The sequence below is a fragment of the Erythrolamprus reginae genome, chromosome 6, assembly GCF_031021105.1.
Source record: "Erythrolamprus reginae isolate rEryReg1 chromosome 6, rEryReg1.hap1, whole genome shotgun sequence".
NCBI classification, from domain to species: domain Eukaryota; kingdom Metazoa; phylum Chordata; class Lepidosauria; order Squamata; family Dipsadidae; genus Erythrolamprus; species Erythrolamprus reginae.
The window spans coordinates 93,925,386-93,942,607 of NC_091955.1; the positions used below are offsets into that span (position 1 = coordinate 93,925,386).

Consider the following 17,222-nt stretch of genomic DNA (forward strand, 5'->3'; position numbering starts at 1 on the left):
AGGGGAGGTTGCCTTCTCAAGATCCCCATGGACCACTGTGGGACACAGAATGCTGGACTCGATGGGCTTTGGCCTGATTCAGCAGGGCTCTTCTTAGGTTCTTATGGTGTCAACAAATGGAATTTGAGGAAGGAAGACCACCCTGTCCATTATTTGCAAAGGGGTCTCCTCCCACTCATTCTCCTTTCCTGTTCTCTATTCTGTCTCTCTCTTTTGCTGCACTTCCTCCTTCTGTTAATAAGCCTTTAAAAGACACATAGTTTTATTAGACGGTATGGTGCTGCCACCTTCTGCCTTCAATTTAACACCAACAGAAGTCCTGGAAACTGCTGAGTAGACATTTTTTCTCCCGCACTGTAATGTGTCTTCTAAGATCAAAGCAGATTTGATAGGTAGACCTTCAGAGGGGCAGGAAACAGTCAGATCAGCCACAAAAAGTTTTAAAAATTAAGAAAAATTGCTAGCCTGGAAGAAGATAATAAGAACAAAGATAAATTCTGAGATTGAAGGGCAGTTGAAAATGCCGGTAACTCTCTGGAAAGAAATTACACGATGCCCTGCCTCTTTGCTCACTCAAAACTATCATGGTCGTTGCAGCATATGATCTTGTGGGCAATACTTAGATCATGTTTGAGGCGTTTTAGTTCTAAGCTTTCTAGACCCAGGATTGTAAGTCTAGTTTCGTAGGGTGTTCTGTTACGGATAGAGGAGTGAAGGGCTCTTCTGGTGAAGTATTTCTGGATATTTGCGATCCGAGGGGAAAAATGGTTCGCCATCACTTGTATAGTGCAATACCGGGTTTTCAATTTCAATGATACAGAATGTGAAGGATGTATGCTTGCATTTTAATTTTGATAGTTATAGTGTACCCTGAAAATGACACTTAATTTCATTGTACCATGTGCAATGACAATAAATTAAACTGAACTGCCCTTGCACGAACCTTGCAGTTTTTCCCCTAACTGTGAGGGAGAATTGTACTGAACAATTTAATCAAATACAGTGGTACCTCTACTTCAGAACTTAATTCGTTCCATGACCAGGTTCTTAAGTTGAAAAGTTTGTAAGTAGAAGCAATTTTTCACATAGGAATCAATGTAAAAGGAAATAATGTGTGCAAACCCATTGGGAAAGAGATAAAAGCTCAGAATTTGGGCGCGAGGAGGAGGACGAAGAAGATGAGAAAGACAATTGCTGCCCAGAGCGAAGGGAGCATTTCTTTTCTCTGGGCAGAGGTTTATTCCCTCTCCAAGCGCCCAGAGAAAGGAAAATCATGAGCCGGAGTGGTGCAGCAGGTAGAGTGCTGTACTGCAGGCCACTGAAGCTGACTTGTAGATCTGAAGGTCAGCGGTTCAAATCTCATCACCGGCTCAAGGTTGACTCAGCCTTCCATCCTTCCGAGGTGGGTAAAATGAGGACCCGGATTGTGGGGGCAATAGCCTAGCTCTGTTTAAAAAGTGCTGTTGCTAACATGTTGTAAGCCGCCCTGAGTTTAAGGAGAAGGGCGGCATAAAAATCGAATAAATAAAAATTAGTAAATAAAATATCTATTTATGTATCTATCTATCTATCTATCTGTCTGTCTGTCTGTCTGTCTGTCCGTCCGTCCGTCCGTCCGTCCGTCCATCCGTCCGTCCGTCTGTCCATCATCCATCCATCCATCCATCCATCCATCCATCCATCCATCCATCCATCCATCCATCCATCCATCCATCCACCTATCTGGCTGCCCAAGAGAGAGAGGGATCGCATCCCCTATTCCTTTTTCCAATTAGTTTCAGCTTTCTTCAGTACTGAAATAAAACAATTTGTGCTCCAGTGAAATTGATTGATATATTTATTTCATTTCCGTTCTTTTTTTTTTGGTTATTTTTCTTACAACTGCTGGTCTCTGAATTAAATGTATACACATGTAGCTTTTGTTAAAAGTTTTTATAGCAGAGGAAGCAAAAGGCATTTAGAAAGCAACCGAAAAAGAATAGAGATGCTTAATGGTTAAGGAGCCTTGGTGCAGTGGTTAGAGTGCAGTACTGCAAGCTTCTTCTGCTGATCACCGGCTGCCAGCAGTTTGGCAGATCGAATCTCAGTAGGCTCAAGTTTGGCTCAGCCTTCCATCCTTCTGAGGTCGGTAAAATGAGGACCCAGATTGTTGGGGGGCAATATGCTTATTTTCTGTATGTATGTATGTATGTATGTATGTATGTATGTATGTATGTATGTATGTATGTATCCATCCATCCATCCATCCATCCATCCATCCATCCATCCATCCATCCATCTATCTATCTATCTATCTATCTATCTATCTATCTATAGAGCTTCGGTGGTACAGTGGTTAGAGTGGTTAGCAGTTTAGCAGATCGAACCTCAGTAGGCTCAAGGTTGACTCAGCCTCCCATCCTTCCAAGGTCGGTAAAATAAGGACCCAGATTGTTGGAGCAAGAGTCTGACTCTCTGTAAACTGCTTAGAGAGGGCTGTAAATTCAATTCAATTTCAATTTCAATTCAATTTATTAGATTTGTATGCCACCCCTCTCCGAAGACTTGGGCGAAGTAAAGCAGTATATATGTCTAAATGCTATTGCTATTAATGCTCTTGGGTGGCCTTCGTTGCTCCAGGAAAGAAAAGTTGAAATAGTTCTGGCAGTGAAATCCATGTTTATATAGCAGTTAAAATGCCTGTTAGCTTCTGTTTACTTTCCCAACTAATGCGGAAGGGGGAGGATCAAAGGATTCAATTCTCGCTTATCGGGAGATATCGGGATCCCTACTATCTGCCTACTCGGAAGACCCCGTTTTCTGCAACTTCGCCCGTGAAGTAGATCCCAGTCAGACCCGTGATTCTGTTTCCAGGGTAGGCGTGCAACGCGTTTTGTTTTCCATTCGAGCTCGACCAGTGCCAGGCCTGGCCTCCGATAAGCAAACCTCCGCCTCTCTTCACAAAATTCAGGATTTCGGCGGTTTCGGAGTCGTCGTAGGCATCTCGGCAATACACCCCTATCGACTCCCCGAGCGTTGCGCCATACTTAAGCTTCAGGCCAGAACCCTGCAGCGCCTGGTGCAAGGAATACATGGAGCTGTGGAATCCCACTACTGATCGGGGGCTCGGCTTCAGCCACTCCAGGGCGTTTTTAATAAAGGGCAGCACAGGCGGACTTGGTGGAATCAATTCGTGGGCGGTCACCACCATTTTGCCTCTGCCATAGTAAGACGCTGCAACGACTACTTGGCCCTTCGAAGTCTTCACCACTGGGAAGGCCTGGTCTCCTCTGAGCAGAAGCTGACAGGGACAATAATTTCCTCTTAAATCCAGTGTAGAGATGCCGCTCACCAGCTGGTCCATTGGGAACGAGATTTAAAGGAGGTGGAATCTACCAATGGCTCTGAAAAAGAGAGAGGGGGGATTCAATTTCTGCCCTTGTTGTTGTACGGATGGTCCTCAACTGATGACCCAATGGAGCCCAACATTTCTGTTGCTAAGTGAGAACATTTGTTAAGTGGGAGGGGGGCTTGCCCCATTTTATTATCTTTCCTGCTACCATTGGTAAATGATTCGCTGAAGTTGTTAAAATAAATTCCTTGTGTGTCCAATAACACTTGGCCAATAAAAAAAAACTTTTTTAAAAAAAGAATTTTATTTCAAATATATATATTTAAAAGAACATTTTCTCGATCAGTGTGTTTAGTGACCAATAAAAAATTCTCTTCTCTTCTCCTCTCCTCTTCTACTGTACTGTACTCTACTCTACTCTACTCTACTCTGCTCTACTCTAATAACATGGTTGCCCTGCCTTCATGAGGAGTCTTGAGGACAGAGAAGCAACGTAAAACTAAGGAGAAATTTCCTATCAGTGAGAACAATTAATCAGTGGAACAACTTGCATCCAGAAGTTGTGAATGCTCCAATAGTTTTTAAGTTTTTAAGAAGACAAAATGGTATTATTTTATTATTATTATTTATTGGATTTGTATGCCGCCCCTCTCCACAGACTCGGGACGGCTAACAACAGCAGTAAAACAGTACGACAAAATCCAATACTAAAAAACAGTTAAAAACCCATTATATAAAAACCAGTCATACATACAAACATACCATGCATAAAATTGTAAAGGCCTAGTGGGAAAGTTTATCTTAGTTCCCCCATGCCTGTTGGCAGAGGTGGGTTTTAAACAGTTTACGAAAGGTAAGGAGGGTGGGGGCAATTCTAATCTCTGGGGGGAGTTGGTTCCAGAGGGTCGGGTCCGCCACAGAGAAGGCTCTTCCTCTGGGTCCCGCCAAGCGGTTTAGGGCTGTGATGGAAAACCTATGGCACATATGCCACAGGTGGCACACTAAGCCATATATGCTGATACACAAGCTGTTGCCCTAGCTCAGCCCCAGGTCTCATGTGTATGCCGACGAGCTGATTTTCGTCTTGCATGGAGGCTCTGGAAGACAGTGTAGCCACAAGGAAAGCAAGACCAAAAACCTCTACAGCGATATCACCAGGGGTGGGCTACTGCCCGGACGGGGAGGAACGCAGTGGGGTAGCGAAAATGGAGCTCCACCCCAGAGCACCCAATTTGCACTGAAAGGTGTTGAAAGAAAATGCATAAGCCACAGCCACAGTGTGGTAGTAAAAATTTTGGTAGCCCTTCACTGGATATCACCAAACAGCGCCAGACCAGAAGCCTCTAGGAAAACTGGACACTGCACCCAAAAGCAAAATACCCCAAGCTAAAGAAATTAAAGCTTAAACACACTAGAATAGGAAAACTACAAACTGCTAAAGAAATTGAAACTTAAAGGCGTCAGAATAGAAAAACATTAAAACAAATATCGTAAAGAAAAGAACAAAGCCGGAGTAATTAAAAAAGCAAGGCACGCTAGAAAATGTTTAAAAGCACCAAAATCAGTGGTGAAATCTAAACATTCTCCCTACCGTTCCTTCCTTCCTTCCTTCCTTCCTTCCTTCCTTCCTTCCTTCCTTCCTTCCTTACTTACTTACTTACTTACTTACTTACTTACTTAGAAACATAGAAGTCTGACAGCAGAAAAAGACCTCACGGTCCATCTAGTCTGCCCTTATACTATTTTCTGTATTTTATCTTAGGATGGATATATGTTTATTCCAGGCAGGTTTAAATTCAGTTACTATGGATTTACCAAGCATGTCTGCTGGAAGTTTGTTCCAAGGATCTACTCCTCTTTCAGTAAAATATTTTCTCATGTTGCTTTTGATCTTTCCCCCAACTAACTTCGGATTGTGCCCCCTTGTTCTTGGGTTCACTTTCCTATTAAAAACACTTCCCTCCTGGACCTTATTTAACCCTTTAACATATTTAAATGTTTCGATCATGTCCCCCCTTCTGTCCTCCAGACTAAGACAGATTGAGTTCATTAAGTCTTCCTGATATGTTTTATTCCTTCCTTCCTTCCTTCCTTCCTTCCTTCCTTCCTTCCTTCCTTCCTTCCTTCCTCCCTCCCTCCCTCCCTCCCTCCCTTCCTTCTTTCTCCAGTCGGCACTGCTTAGCTAACAGGACCTGAAGAAGGCCAGCCCTGTGGGCTCTAATTGGTCTCTGGGAGGTATACAAACAATATACAGGACATGCAGGAAGAAAATAATTAAATTACAAAAGGAGAACAAACAAAGGATCTGGGACATGGCGAAAGACAAACACCAGGAAAGATTAGTTCTGAAAACAAACTTGGAAAAAAAGCAGACAGGAAGATTGGATGAATAAAAACGATATCTGCTAACTCAAACATGCTCACATTCAACGCTTCCCCCTCCCATTGAGATCAGCCCCAGGACAGAGGAAAACAAACACAGACCAGGATTAAAACTATTAAATTAATCACAAACACAAAAGGGAGCTAAATAAAAGCCATAGACGTCAAACCCAAAGAAAAGGGTATAAAAAGAGTTAAACTTACAGTTTAGAGCGAGATGGCTCCAGGAACCCTGATCTTTTCTGCTGTTCGCCCGACTTTGCCTGAGAATAAAAAATAAAAAATTCCAGCTTTTATGCAGCTGTTTCCATCAGAATCCTTCCGCTGTGTCTCCGTTGGGACATTCAAACCTCAAAAGGGAAAGGTTTTACTTTTCAACAAACAGAAGTACCAATCCTAGATTCTATCATTCTTCTGTAAAATTATATCAACAGCTCCTGTACTTCCTGAGTTAAGAATTTAGAATAGCAGAGTTGGAAGGGACCTTAGAGGTCTTCTAGTCCAACCCCCTGCTTAGGCAGGAAACCCTACACAGCTTCAGACAAATGGTTGTCCAACATTTTAAAAAATTCCAGTGTTGGAGCATTCACAACTTCTGGAGGCAAGTTGTTCCATGGATTATTTTTTTCTCACTGTCAAGGAATTTCTCCTTAGTTTTAGGTTGCTTCTCTCCTTGATTAGTTTCCACCCATTGCTTCTTATTCTGCCCTCAGCTGCTTTGGAGAATAGTTTGACTCCTTCTCTGTGGCAGCTCTGAGGTGATGCAGCAAGAACTTTTTTTCTTGTGAAAATAGAACCAAAGTGGGAAATTTGTATTAGCAAATCAGAAATCAAAGTATGAGAACTACTTCATTTAACCTGAACAAACTAACCTAAGAGTAGAACCAGAAGCAATGGGTGGAAATAAAACAAGGAGATAAGCAACTTAGAATTAAAGAGAAATTTCCTGAAAGTCAGAACAGTTAATCAGTGGAACAGCTTGCCTCCAGAAGTTGTGAATGACCCAACACTGGAAGTTTTAAAGAAGATGTTGGATCTGTCTGAAGTAGTGTAGGGCTTCGTGCCTAAGCAGGGGGTTGGACTAGAAGACCTCCAAGGTCCCTTCCAACTCTGTTATTATTAAACAGGCTTACCGTATTCAGAAGTTCTTGCAAATTGAGGGAGCTTCCTTGGAGCATCTGCTTTTATTGTAACATTTGATAGGGAGGAAATGGTTTCAGGCTTAAGCAATCAGCAGCTTCCCTCATTTCAAAGAAATCACAGCAAAGGGAGCAAACACAAAACGAAAGTGTGTGTGTGGGGGGGGGTGGCTTGCAAGTCACATGCAGCCTCATTGGGAGGAGGGATTTTTATCTGTAGCCTATTCAGCATTTTTAAAGTACAAAGACCAAAAAAAGGCTTTGCGTAGCTGGTATACAAAAACAGGAAATTCTTTATCTCCTCCCACATTCCGCTCACTTTAGTTTATGGCTTTTCTAAGGACAAAAAGAGGACAGAATGCCAGGGTTATTTCCATGCAACATTGCCCAGAGGAGTCACATTTTGGTGAAATGTACATATTATCCCTTTTCATCTTTCCTACTGTTTTCTCCTATTCTTATCTTATGATGTTATTTGCATCTTATGATTGATGATTGTAACTATGATATATGACCGGTTGCAAAGAGCAACAAAGAGGATTAGGGGACTGAAGGCTAAAACATATGAAGAACAGTTGCAAGGACTGAGTAGCTCTAGTTTAATGAAAAGAAGGACCAGGGGAGACATCACAACAGTGTTACAATATCTCAGGGGTTTATTTAATGTAATTTATTTATTTATTGGATTTATATGCTGCCCCTCTCCAAGGAGTGCCATAAAGTAGAGGGAGTCAATCTATTCTCCGAAGCACCAGAGGGTAGAACAAGAAACAATGGGTGGAAACTAAACAAGGAGAGAAGCAACTTAGAACTAAGGAGACATTTCCTGACAGTTAGAACAATTAATCCACAGAACAGCTTGCTTCCAGATGATGTGAATGCTCCAACACTGGAAGTTTTGAAGATGTTAGATAACCAAGACTGGTTAGGTGATAGAGCAATGATGTAATAATGATGATGATGATGATGGTGATGATGATGATAATAATAATAATAGCTATTCATCATCGTTATAATCACACTGTCACTCATCCTACAGAAAACAAACCTAGGCTGCCAAACTACTAGGAATTCACCAAAAGTTTCACACCTGCTATATATGGATGACCTGAAGTTGTATGGTAAATCAGAAACTGAGATACAGTCACTAACCAACACTGTGCGAATCTTCAGTAATGACATCAGCATGGAGTTATCAAAATGTAAAATCCGATTAATATAATTAACTATTCTAAAAACCCTGCAAAGTTAAAAATCAAATCCTCACCCCCACCCACCTGGATCTGCCTTATCAACATCATTTCTGCCCATAAGATGGCCCTGCTTTGATGGATGGGGCCAGATGAAATGACATTTAAGGTCTTATACTTTGCAACTTCTTCTGCATTGATTCCGCTCTTTCACTGAATGCAGGTGGAGGGGTTGTGGGAAATAGTTTCTCGCTAGGAAAGTGTCAGGAACAAAGAATCAGGACCACCTGTCAAGTTGCAACTCAGAATATTTATTGCTCAAGCCCAAACACACAAGAATAAAGTTGACTGACGTTCTACTTTTAAATCAGCACTAGAACGGGTCAACAGAATTGGAGTTGGGCTTGGACAATTTGTAGGGACATAATAACTCTAAGCTGATGACTTGCTTCACTCCTCCACCCCAGCGCTGTCTGCTGGTTCTCCTACAAAACAGTGGCTAATTAAGGACAGAAATTCACTCCTAGGCTATTAAGGAGGTCTGCACTAAAAAAAATGGCATGGTCACAGCCAGCATCTTGAATTTGTTGATACAATTAACATGACACCCTCCCACCTGATGTACGATGGACAATTACAAAGAAAATGGCGCTATAAGTTAAAAGGAATGAGATGGGAGAATTTAGAGAAATAAAAGAAGCAGCGATAGAAAGCACTCAGGCGGTAATAATCCGAGGTTGGAAGGAGGCGACAAAATGGACAACACAAAACTGGTATTGGTACATGGTGGATCATATTGGACATTTTCAAGAGGAGATTGGACTGTCATTTGGCTGGAGTGCTGTAGGATTTCCTGCTTAAGCAGGGGGTTGGACTTGGATGACCTGTAAGGTCCCTTTCAACGCTAATAAATAAAATAAAAAAAATATTCAGTTTGAGGTTATGGATAAGAGGATGAATTTGGCCAATGAAACTAGTCTGAAGGAACTGATGGGACGATGGGACACAACAAGAGGATATGTGGTTAGTAGAATTCAAGAATAAATTAGAATTAAAAAGAATAAATTAGAATTACTTTATGTTGTGGTTAGCTCTGGACCAGCTCCTGCCCAAGGACTGTGGATGTGGGGAAAACATCCACATGCTGAAGGCCTGTTTTGCTCCCCCCCCGGTGGAATCTGCTGATGAAGGCTCCTCTGACCAAGAAGACATGAGTGACAGGGAGGAGAGTGTGGCAGACAGCTCAGAAGGAGATCAACTATCTAGCTCCTCCTTGGATTCAGAACAAGAGTTAATGATACAGCCACGCATGCGGATTGTTGTGCATAGGCAACAACAACTGGGAGATTATTATCAAAGAAAATGAGGCCACCTGTGGTTGGGTGGGGCTGTGGTCATTAGTGAGGCTGCTATAAATAGCAGCCTGTGGGTTTGGCCGTTGTGGAGGATTATCTGATTTTTGTGTTTCGTGACAGCTTTACTGACTTTGACTTTTTGTGTGCTGGTTTTCCCCCGCTTTGAAACTAAACCAGAGCAAAGTGTGTTTCACTTTGTGAAAGAAGAAGGACTGTGAATTGCCTCACAGCTGCAAGCTAAGTATCGCAGAACTCATAAGGGACTTGTACCAATTATCAGTTTGTTTGGAGACCAGTGCTCTTTGCTATACCAAAAGAGGGCTTAGGTTAAGTGAATTTTCCTTATAAAGAACATTGTTTTGAATTTTCAAACGTGTGTGTGTCTGAAATTTGTACCTGTGAATTTTTGGGAGAAGTCCACCAGAGAGCCCGACAGAACAACTTTATAATATGTAAATAAAAGTTAAAATGGTATACAGAAAATATGCCCCCATCTTGGTGGAGGGGTATGAATGTCGTTTGATGGTGGGCACAGAGCCCTGAGCACATTGTTATGTGTTGTGTGAATGTTTTATTATTACTATAAAAACCAATTTAAAAACTTTATTTAAAAAAAACCCCACCCACCCTGGTCCAGTCCAGTAACTCTTAACAGGACCCGTTGAACAGATCGATTTTATCCCGCCCGTAGAGGTCAGCAAGGATTTTCTGTAGCTTCTCCAAGCTCCATTCTTTCACTTCGTTCTCACTGTTTTTTGCAATGGCCGCCCAGGAAGCCCTCTTCGTCTTATCCTTCACGCAACAGGCGGCAGACCAGACGTGGCTAGGCTTATTGACCCGGTGGTCCGAGAGGTACTCCTTTCCCGGGACAACCCCCGCAATGACATACATGTCAAGGCAGGTCACAGCCTCCTTTCGGATACGGTTCTCGTAGCTTGCCCAGGAATCTTGGTTGAGTTTGCCAAACTGGGGCACGATGTTAGTCAAAGTGGAGGTGGCAGCTCGAGTGTTTTCATTGGGCTGATGCCCCACTGGGTTCAAGTGTCCTTTTTCGATACTTAAAGACTGGGTGTAATCCCCAAAAATGGCCTGGCTCTTTTTTATCAGATCAGCAGGAATGTTGGTTTGACACTCGTCCTCCATGCTCTTGCCTAACGTGGGATCTACAAGCTGCAAAACAAATGGAACCGAGTTAGTAAAAACGTAGAAATATAGAACATTGACGGGAGAAAAAGACCTCATGGTCCATCTATTCAATTTATTAGATTTGAATGCCGCCCCTCTCCGAAGACTCTAGTCTGCCCTTATACTATTTCCTGCATTTTATCTTAGGATGGATCTATGTTTATCCCAGGCATGTTTAAATTCAGTGACTGTGGATTTACCAACCACGTCTGCTGGAAGTTTGTTCCAAGCATCTACTCCTCCTCAAGTTATATTAGAAACATAGAAACATAGAAGATTGACGGCAGAAAAAGACCTCATGGTCCATCTAGTCTGCCCTTATACTATTTCCTGTATTTTATCTTAGGATGGATACTGTATATGTTTATCCCAGGCATCCTTAAATTCAGTGACTGTGTATTTACCAACCACGACTGCTAGAAGTTTGTTCCAAGCATCTACTACTCTTTCAGTCAAATAATATTTCCTCGCATTGCTTTTGATCTTTCCCCCAACTAACCTCAGGTTCTTAAGTTGAAAAGTTTGTAAGTAGAAGCAATTTTTCCCATAGGAATCAATGTAAAAGGAAATAATGTGTGCAAACCCATTGGGAAAGAGATAAAAGCTCGGAATTTGGGCGAGAGGAGGAGGACGAAGAAGATGAGGAAGACAATCGCTGCCCAGAGCGAAGGGAGCGTTTCTTTTCCTTGGGCAGAGGTTTATTCCCTCTCCAAGCGCCCAGAGAAAGGAAAATCATGAGCCAGAGTGGTGCAGCAGGTAGAGTGCTGTACTGCAGGCCACTGAAGCTGACTTGTAGATCTGAAGGTCAGCAGTTCAAATCTCATCACTGGCTCAAGGTTGACTCAGTCTTCCATCCTTCTGAGGTGGGTAAAATGAGGACCCGGATTGTGGGGGCAATAGCCTAGCTCTGTTTAAAAAGTGCTATTGCTCACATGTTGTAAGCCGCCCTGAGTCTAAGGAGAAGGGCGGCATAAAAATCGAATAAATAAAAATTTGTAAATAAAATATCTATCTATCTATTTATCTATCCATCCATCCATCATCCATCCATCCATCCATCCATCCATCCATCCATCCATCCATACATACATACATACATACATATATATATAAACATTTAACATATATATATATATATATATACACCCACCCACCCACCCACCTATCTGGCTGCCCAAGAGAGAGAGGGATTGCATCCCCTATTCCTTTTTCCGATTAGTTTCAGCTTTGTCCAGTACTGAAATAAAACAATTTGTGCTCCAGTGAAATTGATTGATATATTTATTTCATTTCCGTTCTCTTTTTTTGGTTATTTTTTTACAACTGCTGGTCTCTGAATTAAATGTATACACATGTAACTTTTGTTGAAAGTTTTTATAGCAGACGAAGCAAAAGGCGTTTAGAAAGCAACTGAAAAAGAATAGAGATGCTTAATGGTTAAGGAGCCTTGGTGTAGTGGTTAGAGTGCAGTACTGCAAGCTTCTTCTGCTGATCACCGGCTGCCAGCAGTTTGGCAGATCGAATCTCAGTAGGCTCAAGTTTGGCTCAGCCTTCCATCCTTCCGAGGTCGGTAAAATGAGGACCCAGATTGTTGGGGGGTAATATGCTTATTTTCTGTATGTATGTATGTATGTATGTATGTATGTATGTATGTATGTACGTACGTACGTACGTACGTACGTACGTATCTATCTATCTATCTATCTATCATCTATCTATCATCTATCTATCTATTTATCATCTATAGAGCCTCGGTGGTACAGTGGTTAGAGTGGTGAGCAGTTTAGCAGATCGAATCTCAGTAGGCTCAAGGTTGACTCAGCCTCCCATCCTTTCAAGGTCGATAAAATGAGGATCCAGATTGTTGGTGGGCAATATGCTTATTTTCTGTTTGTATGTATGTATGTATGTATGTATGTATGTATGTATGTATGTATGTATGTATGTATCTATCTATCTATCTATCTATCTATCTATTATCTATCTATCTATCTATCTATCTATCTATCTATCCATCTATCTATCATCTATAGAGCCTCGGTGGTACAGTGTTTAGAGTGGTTAGCAGTTTAGCAGATCGAATCTCAGTAGGCTCAAGGTTGACTCAGCCTAAGGTCGGTAAAATGAGGACTCTCTGTAAACTGCTTAGAGGGCTGTAAAGCAGTATATATGTCTAAATGCTATTGCTATTACTATTAATGCTGTTGGGTGGCCTTCGTTGCTCCAGGAAAGAAAAGCTGAAATAATTCTGACAGTGAAATCCATGTTTATATAGCAGTTAAAATGCCTGTTAGCTTCTGTTTACTTTCTCAACTAATGCGGAAGGGGGAGGATCAAAGGATTCAATTCTCGCTTATCGGGTGATATCAGGATCCCTACTATCTGCCTACTCGGAAGACCCCGTTTTCTGCAACTTCGCCCGTGAAGTAGATCCCAGTCAGACCCGTGATTCTGTTTCCAGGGTAGGCGTGCAACGCGTTTTGTTTTCCATTCGAGCTCGACCAGTGCCAGGCCTGGCCTCCGATAAGCAAACCTCCGCCTCTCTTCACAAAATTCAGGATTTCGGCGGTTTCGGAGTCGTCGTAGGCATCTCGGCAATACACCCCTATCGACTCCCCGAGCGTTGCGCCATACTTAAGCTTCAGGCCAGAACCCTGCAGCGCCTGGTGCAAGGAACACATGGAGCTGTGGAATCCCACTACTGATCGGGGGCTCGGCTTCAGCCACTCCAGGGCGTTTTTAATAAAGGGCAGCACAGGCGGACTTGGTGGAATAAATTCGTGGGCGGTCACCACCATTTTGCCTCTGCCATAGTAAGACGCCGCAACGACTACTTGGCCCTTCGAAGTCTTCACCACTGGGAAGGCCTGGTCTCCTCTGAGCAGAAGCTGACAGGGATAATAATTTCCTCTTAAATCCAGTGTAGAGATGCCGCTCACCAGCTGGTCCATTGGGAACGAGATTTAAAGGAGGTGGAATCTACCAATGGCTCTGAAAAAGAGAGAGGGGGGATTCAATTTCTGCCCTTGTTGTTGTACGGATGGTCCTCAACTGATGACCCAATGGAGCCCAACATTTCTGTTGCTAAGTGAGAACATTTGTTAAGTGGGAGGGGGGCTTGCCCCATTTTATTATCTTTCCTGCTACCATTGGTAAATGATTCGCTGAAGTTGTTAAAATAAATTCCTTGTGTGTCCAATAACACTTGGCCAATAAAAAAAACTTTTTAAAAAAAAGAATTTTATTTCAAATATATATATTTAAAAGAACATTTTCTCGATCAGTGTGTTTAGTGACCAATAAAAAATTCTCTTCTCTTCTCCTCTCCTCTTCTACTGTACTGTACTGTACTCTACTCTACTCTACTCTGCTCTACTCTAATAACATGGTTGCCCTGCCTTCATGAGGAGTCTTGAGGACAGAGAAGCAACGTAAAACTAAGGAGAAATTTCCTATCAGTGAGAACAATTAATCAGTGGAACGACTTGCATCCAGAAGTTGTGAATGCTCCAATAGTTTTTAAGTTTTTAAGAAGACAAAATGGTATTATTTTATTATTATTATTTATTGGATTTGTATGCCGCCCCTCTCCACAGACTCGGGACGGCTAACAACAGCAGTAAAACAGTACGACAAAATCCAATACTAAAAAACAGTTAAAAACCCATTATATAAAAACCAGTCACACATACAAACATACCATGCATAAAATTGTGAAGGCCTAGTGGGAAAGTTTATCTTAGTTCCCCCATGCCTGTTGGCAGAGGTGGGTTTTAAACAGTTTACGAAAGGTAAGGAGGGTGGGGGCAATTCTAATCTCTGGGGGGAGTTGGTTCCAGAGGGTCGGGGCCGCCACAGAGAAGGCTCTTCCTCTGGGTCCCGCCAAGCGGTTTAGGGCTGTGATGGAAAACCTATGGCACATGTGCCACAGGTGGCACACTAAGCCATATATGCTGATACACAAGCTGTTGCCCTAGCTCAGCCCCAGGTCTCATGTGTATGCCGATGAGCTGATTTTCGTCTTGCATGGAGGCTCTGGAAGACAGTGTAGCCACAAGGAAAGCAAGACCAAAAACCTCTACAGCGATATCACCAGGGGTGGGCTACTGCCCGGACGGGGAGGAACGCAGTGGGGTAGCGAAAATGGAGCTCCACCCCAGAGCACCCAATTTGCACTGAAAGGTGTTGAAAGAAAATGCATAAGCCACAGCCACAGTGTGGTAGTAAAAATTTTGGTAGCCCTTCACTGGATATCACCAAACAGCGCCAGACCAGAAGCCTCTAGGAAAACTGGACACTGCACCCAAAAGCAAAATACCCCAAGCTAAAGAAATTAAAGCTTAAACACACTAGAATAGGAAAACTACAAACTGCTAAAGAAATTGAAACTTAAAGGCGTCAGAATAGAAAAACATTAAAACAAATATCGTAAAGAAAAGAACAAAGCCGGAGTAATTAAAAAAGCAAGGCATGCTAGAAAATGTTTAAAAGCACCAAAATCAGTGGTGAAATCTAAACATTCTCCCTACCCTTCCTTCCTTCCTTCCTTCCTTCCTTCCTTCCTTCCTTCCTTCCTTACTTACTTACTTACTTACTTACTTAGAAACATAGAAGTCTGACAGCAGAAAAAGACCTCACGGTCCATCTAGTCTGCCCTTATACTATTTTCTGTATTTTATCTTAGGATGGATATATGTTTATTCCAGGCAGGTTTAAATTCAGTTACTATGGATTTACCAAGCACGTCTGCTGGAAGTTTGTTCCAAGGATCTACTCCTCTTTCAGTAAAATAATATTTTCTCATGTTGCTTTTGATCTTTCCCCCAACTAACTTCGGATTGTGTCCCCTTGTTCTTGTGTTCACTTTCCTATTAAAAACACTTTCCTCCTGGACCTTATTTAACCCTTTAACATATTTAAATGTTTCGATCATGTCCCCCCTTCTGTCCTCCAGACTAAGACAGATTGAGTTCATTAAGTCTTCCTGATATGTTTTATTCCTTCCTTCCTTCCTTCCTTCCTTCCTTCCTTCCTTCCTTCCTCCCTCCCTCCCTCCCTCCCTCCCTCCCTCCCTCCCTCCCTTCCTTCTTTCTCCAGTCGGCACTGCTTAGCTAACAGGACCTGAAGAAGGCCAGCCCTGTGGGCTCTAATCGGTCTCTGGGAGGTATACAAACAATATACAGGACATGCAGGAAGAAAATAATTAAATTACAAAAGGAGAACAAACAAAGGATCTGGGACATAGCGAAAGACAAACACCAGGAAAGATTAGTTCTGAAAACAAACTTGGAAAAAAAGCAGACAGGAAGATTGGATGAATAAAAACGATATCTGCTAACTCAAACATGCTCACATTCAACGCTTCCCCCTCCCATTGAGATCAGCCCCAGGACAGAGGAAAACAAACACAGACCAGGATTAAAACTATTAAATTAATCACAAACACAAAAGGGAGCTAAATAAAAGCCATAGACGTCAAACCCAAAGAAAAGGGTATAAAAAGTGTAAAACTTACAGTTTAGAGCGAGATGGCTCCAGGAACCCTGATCTTTTCTGCTGCTCGCCCAACCTTGCCTGAGAATAAAAAATAAAAAATTCCAGCTTTTACGCAGCTGTTTCCATCCGAATCCTTCCGCTGTGTCTCCGTTGGGACATTCAAACCTCAAAAGGGAAAGGTTTTACTTTTCAACAAACAGAAGTACCAATCCTAGATTCTATCATTCTTCTGTAAAATTATATCAACAGTTCCTGTACTTCCTGAGTTAAGAATTTAGAATAGCAGAGTTGGAAGGGACCTTAGAGGTCTTCTAGTCCAACCCCCTGCTTAGGCAGGAAACCCTACACAGCTTCAGACAAATGGTTGTCCAACATTTTAAAAAATTCCAGTGTTGGAGCATTCACAACTTCTGGAGGCAAGTTGTTCCACGGATTAATTTTTTCTCACTGTCAGGGAATTTCTCCTTAGTTTTAGGTTGCTTCTCTCCTTGATTAGTTTCCACCCATTGCTTCTGGTTCTGCCCTCAGGTGCTTTGGAGAATAGTTTGACTCCTTCTCTGTGGCAGCTCTGAGTTGATGCAGCAAGAACTTTTTTTCTTGTGAAAATAGAACCCAAGTGGAAAATTTGTATTAGCAAATCAGAAATCAAAGTATGAGAACTACTTCATTTAACCTGAACAAACAAACCTGAACAAACAAACCTAAGAGTAGAACCAGAAGCAATGGGTGGAAATAAAACAAGGAGATAAGCAACTTAGAATTAAAGAGAAATTTCCTGACAGTCAGAACAGTTAATCAGTGGAACAGCTTGCCTCCAGAAGTTGTGAATGCCCTAACATTGGAAGTTTTTAAGAAGATGTTGGATCTGCCTGAAGTAGTGTAGGGCTTCGTGCCTAAGCAGGGGGTTGGACTAGAAGACCTCCAAGGTCCCTTCCAACTCTGTTATTATTAAACAGGCTTACCGTATTCAGAAGTTCTTGCAAATTGAGGGAGCTTCCTTGGAGCATCTGCTTTTATTGTAACATCTGATAGGGAGGAAATGGTTTCAGGCTTAAGCAATCAGCAGCTTCGCTCATTTCAAAGAAATCACAGCAAAGGGAGCAAACACAAAACGAAAGGGGAGGGGTGGCTTGCAAGTCACATG

The 17,222-nt window shown here is 42.2% G+C and overlaps 2 protein-coding genes across 4 annotated transcripts; both read right to left on the minus strand.

The window, feature by feature from the left end:
- Positions 1 to 1,819: 1,819 nt before the first annotated feature.
- LOC139168763 (TRPM8 channel-associated factor 2-like) lies at positions 1,820 to 6,983 on the minus strand. Of its 2 annotated transcripts, XR_011559386.1 has the most exons (4): positions 6,847 to 6,983; positions 5,918 to 5,976; positions 2,551 to 3,383; positions 1,820 to 2,475 (listed from the first exon to the last, which is right to left on the minus strand). XR_011559386.1 is itself a non-coding variant. In XM_070754436.1 (3 exons), exon 3 carries the CDS (start codon positions 3,341 to 3,343, stop codon positions 2,771 to 2,773), a length of 573 nt encoding a protein of 190 aa, XP_070610537.1. In that variant the 5' UTR covers positions 3,344 to 3,383; positions 5,918 to 5,976; positions 6,847 to 6,970; the 3' UTR covers positions 1,820 to 2,770. The 2 variants fall into 2 exon arrangements, 1 of the variants encoding a protein (XP_070610537.1); XM_070754436.1 differs by having other exon boundaries at positions 1,820 to 3,383; positions 6,847 to 6,970.
- A 3,003-nt stretch (positions 6,984 to 9,986) lies between these two features.
- Positions 9,987 to 17,218, minus strand: LOC139168765 (TRPM8 channel-associated factor 2-like). Of its 2 annotated transcripts, none has more exons than XM_070754439.1 (3): positions 17,041 to 17,218; positions 16,098 to 16,156; positions 9,987 to 10,567 (listed from the first exon to the last, which is right to left on the minus strand). In XM_070754439.1, exon 3 carries the CDS (start codon positions 10,538 to 10,540, stop codon positions 10,046 to 10,048), a length of 495 nt encoding a protein of 164 aa, XP_070610540.1. In that variant the 5' UTR covers positions 10,541 to 10,567; positions 16,098 to 16,156; positions 17,041 to 17,218; the 3' UTR covers positions 9,987 to 10,045. The 2 variants fall into 2 exon arrangements, with proteins under 2 accessions (XP_070610540.1, XP_070610539.1); XM_070754438.1 differs by lacking the exon at positions 9,987 to 10,567 and adding an exon at positions 11,846 to 13,573 and having other exon boundaries at positions 17,041 to 17,194.
- Positions 17,219 to 17,222: the final 4 nt, after the last annotated feature.

Coding starts and splice junctions, on each gene's coding strand:
- LOC139168763 (XM_070754436.1), bottom strand. CDS start 3,343: ATGGACCAGCTGGTGAGCGGCATCTCTACACTGGATTTAAGAGGAAAT.
- LOC139168765 (XM_070754438.1), bottom strand. CDS start 13,533: ATGGACCAGCTGGTGAGCGGCATCTCTACACTGGATTTAAGAGGAAAT.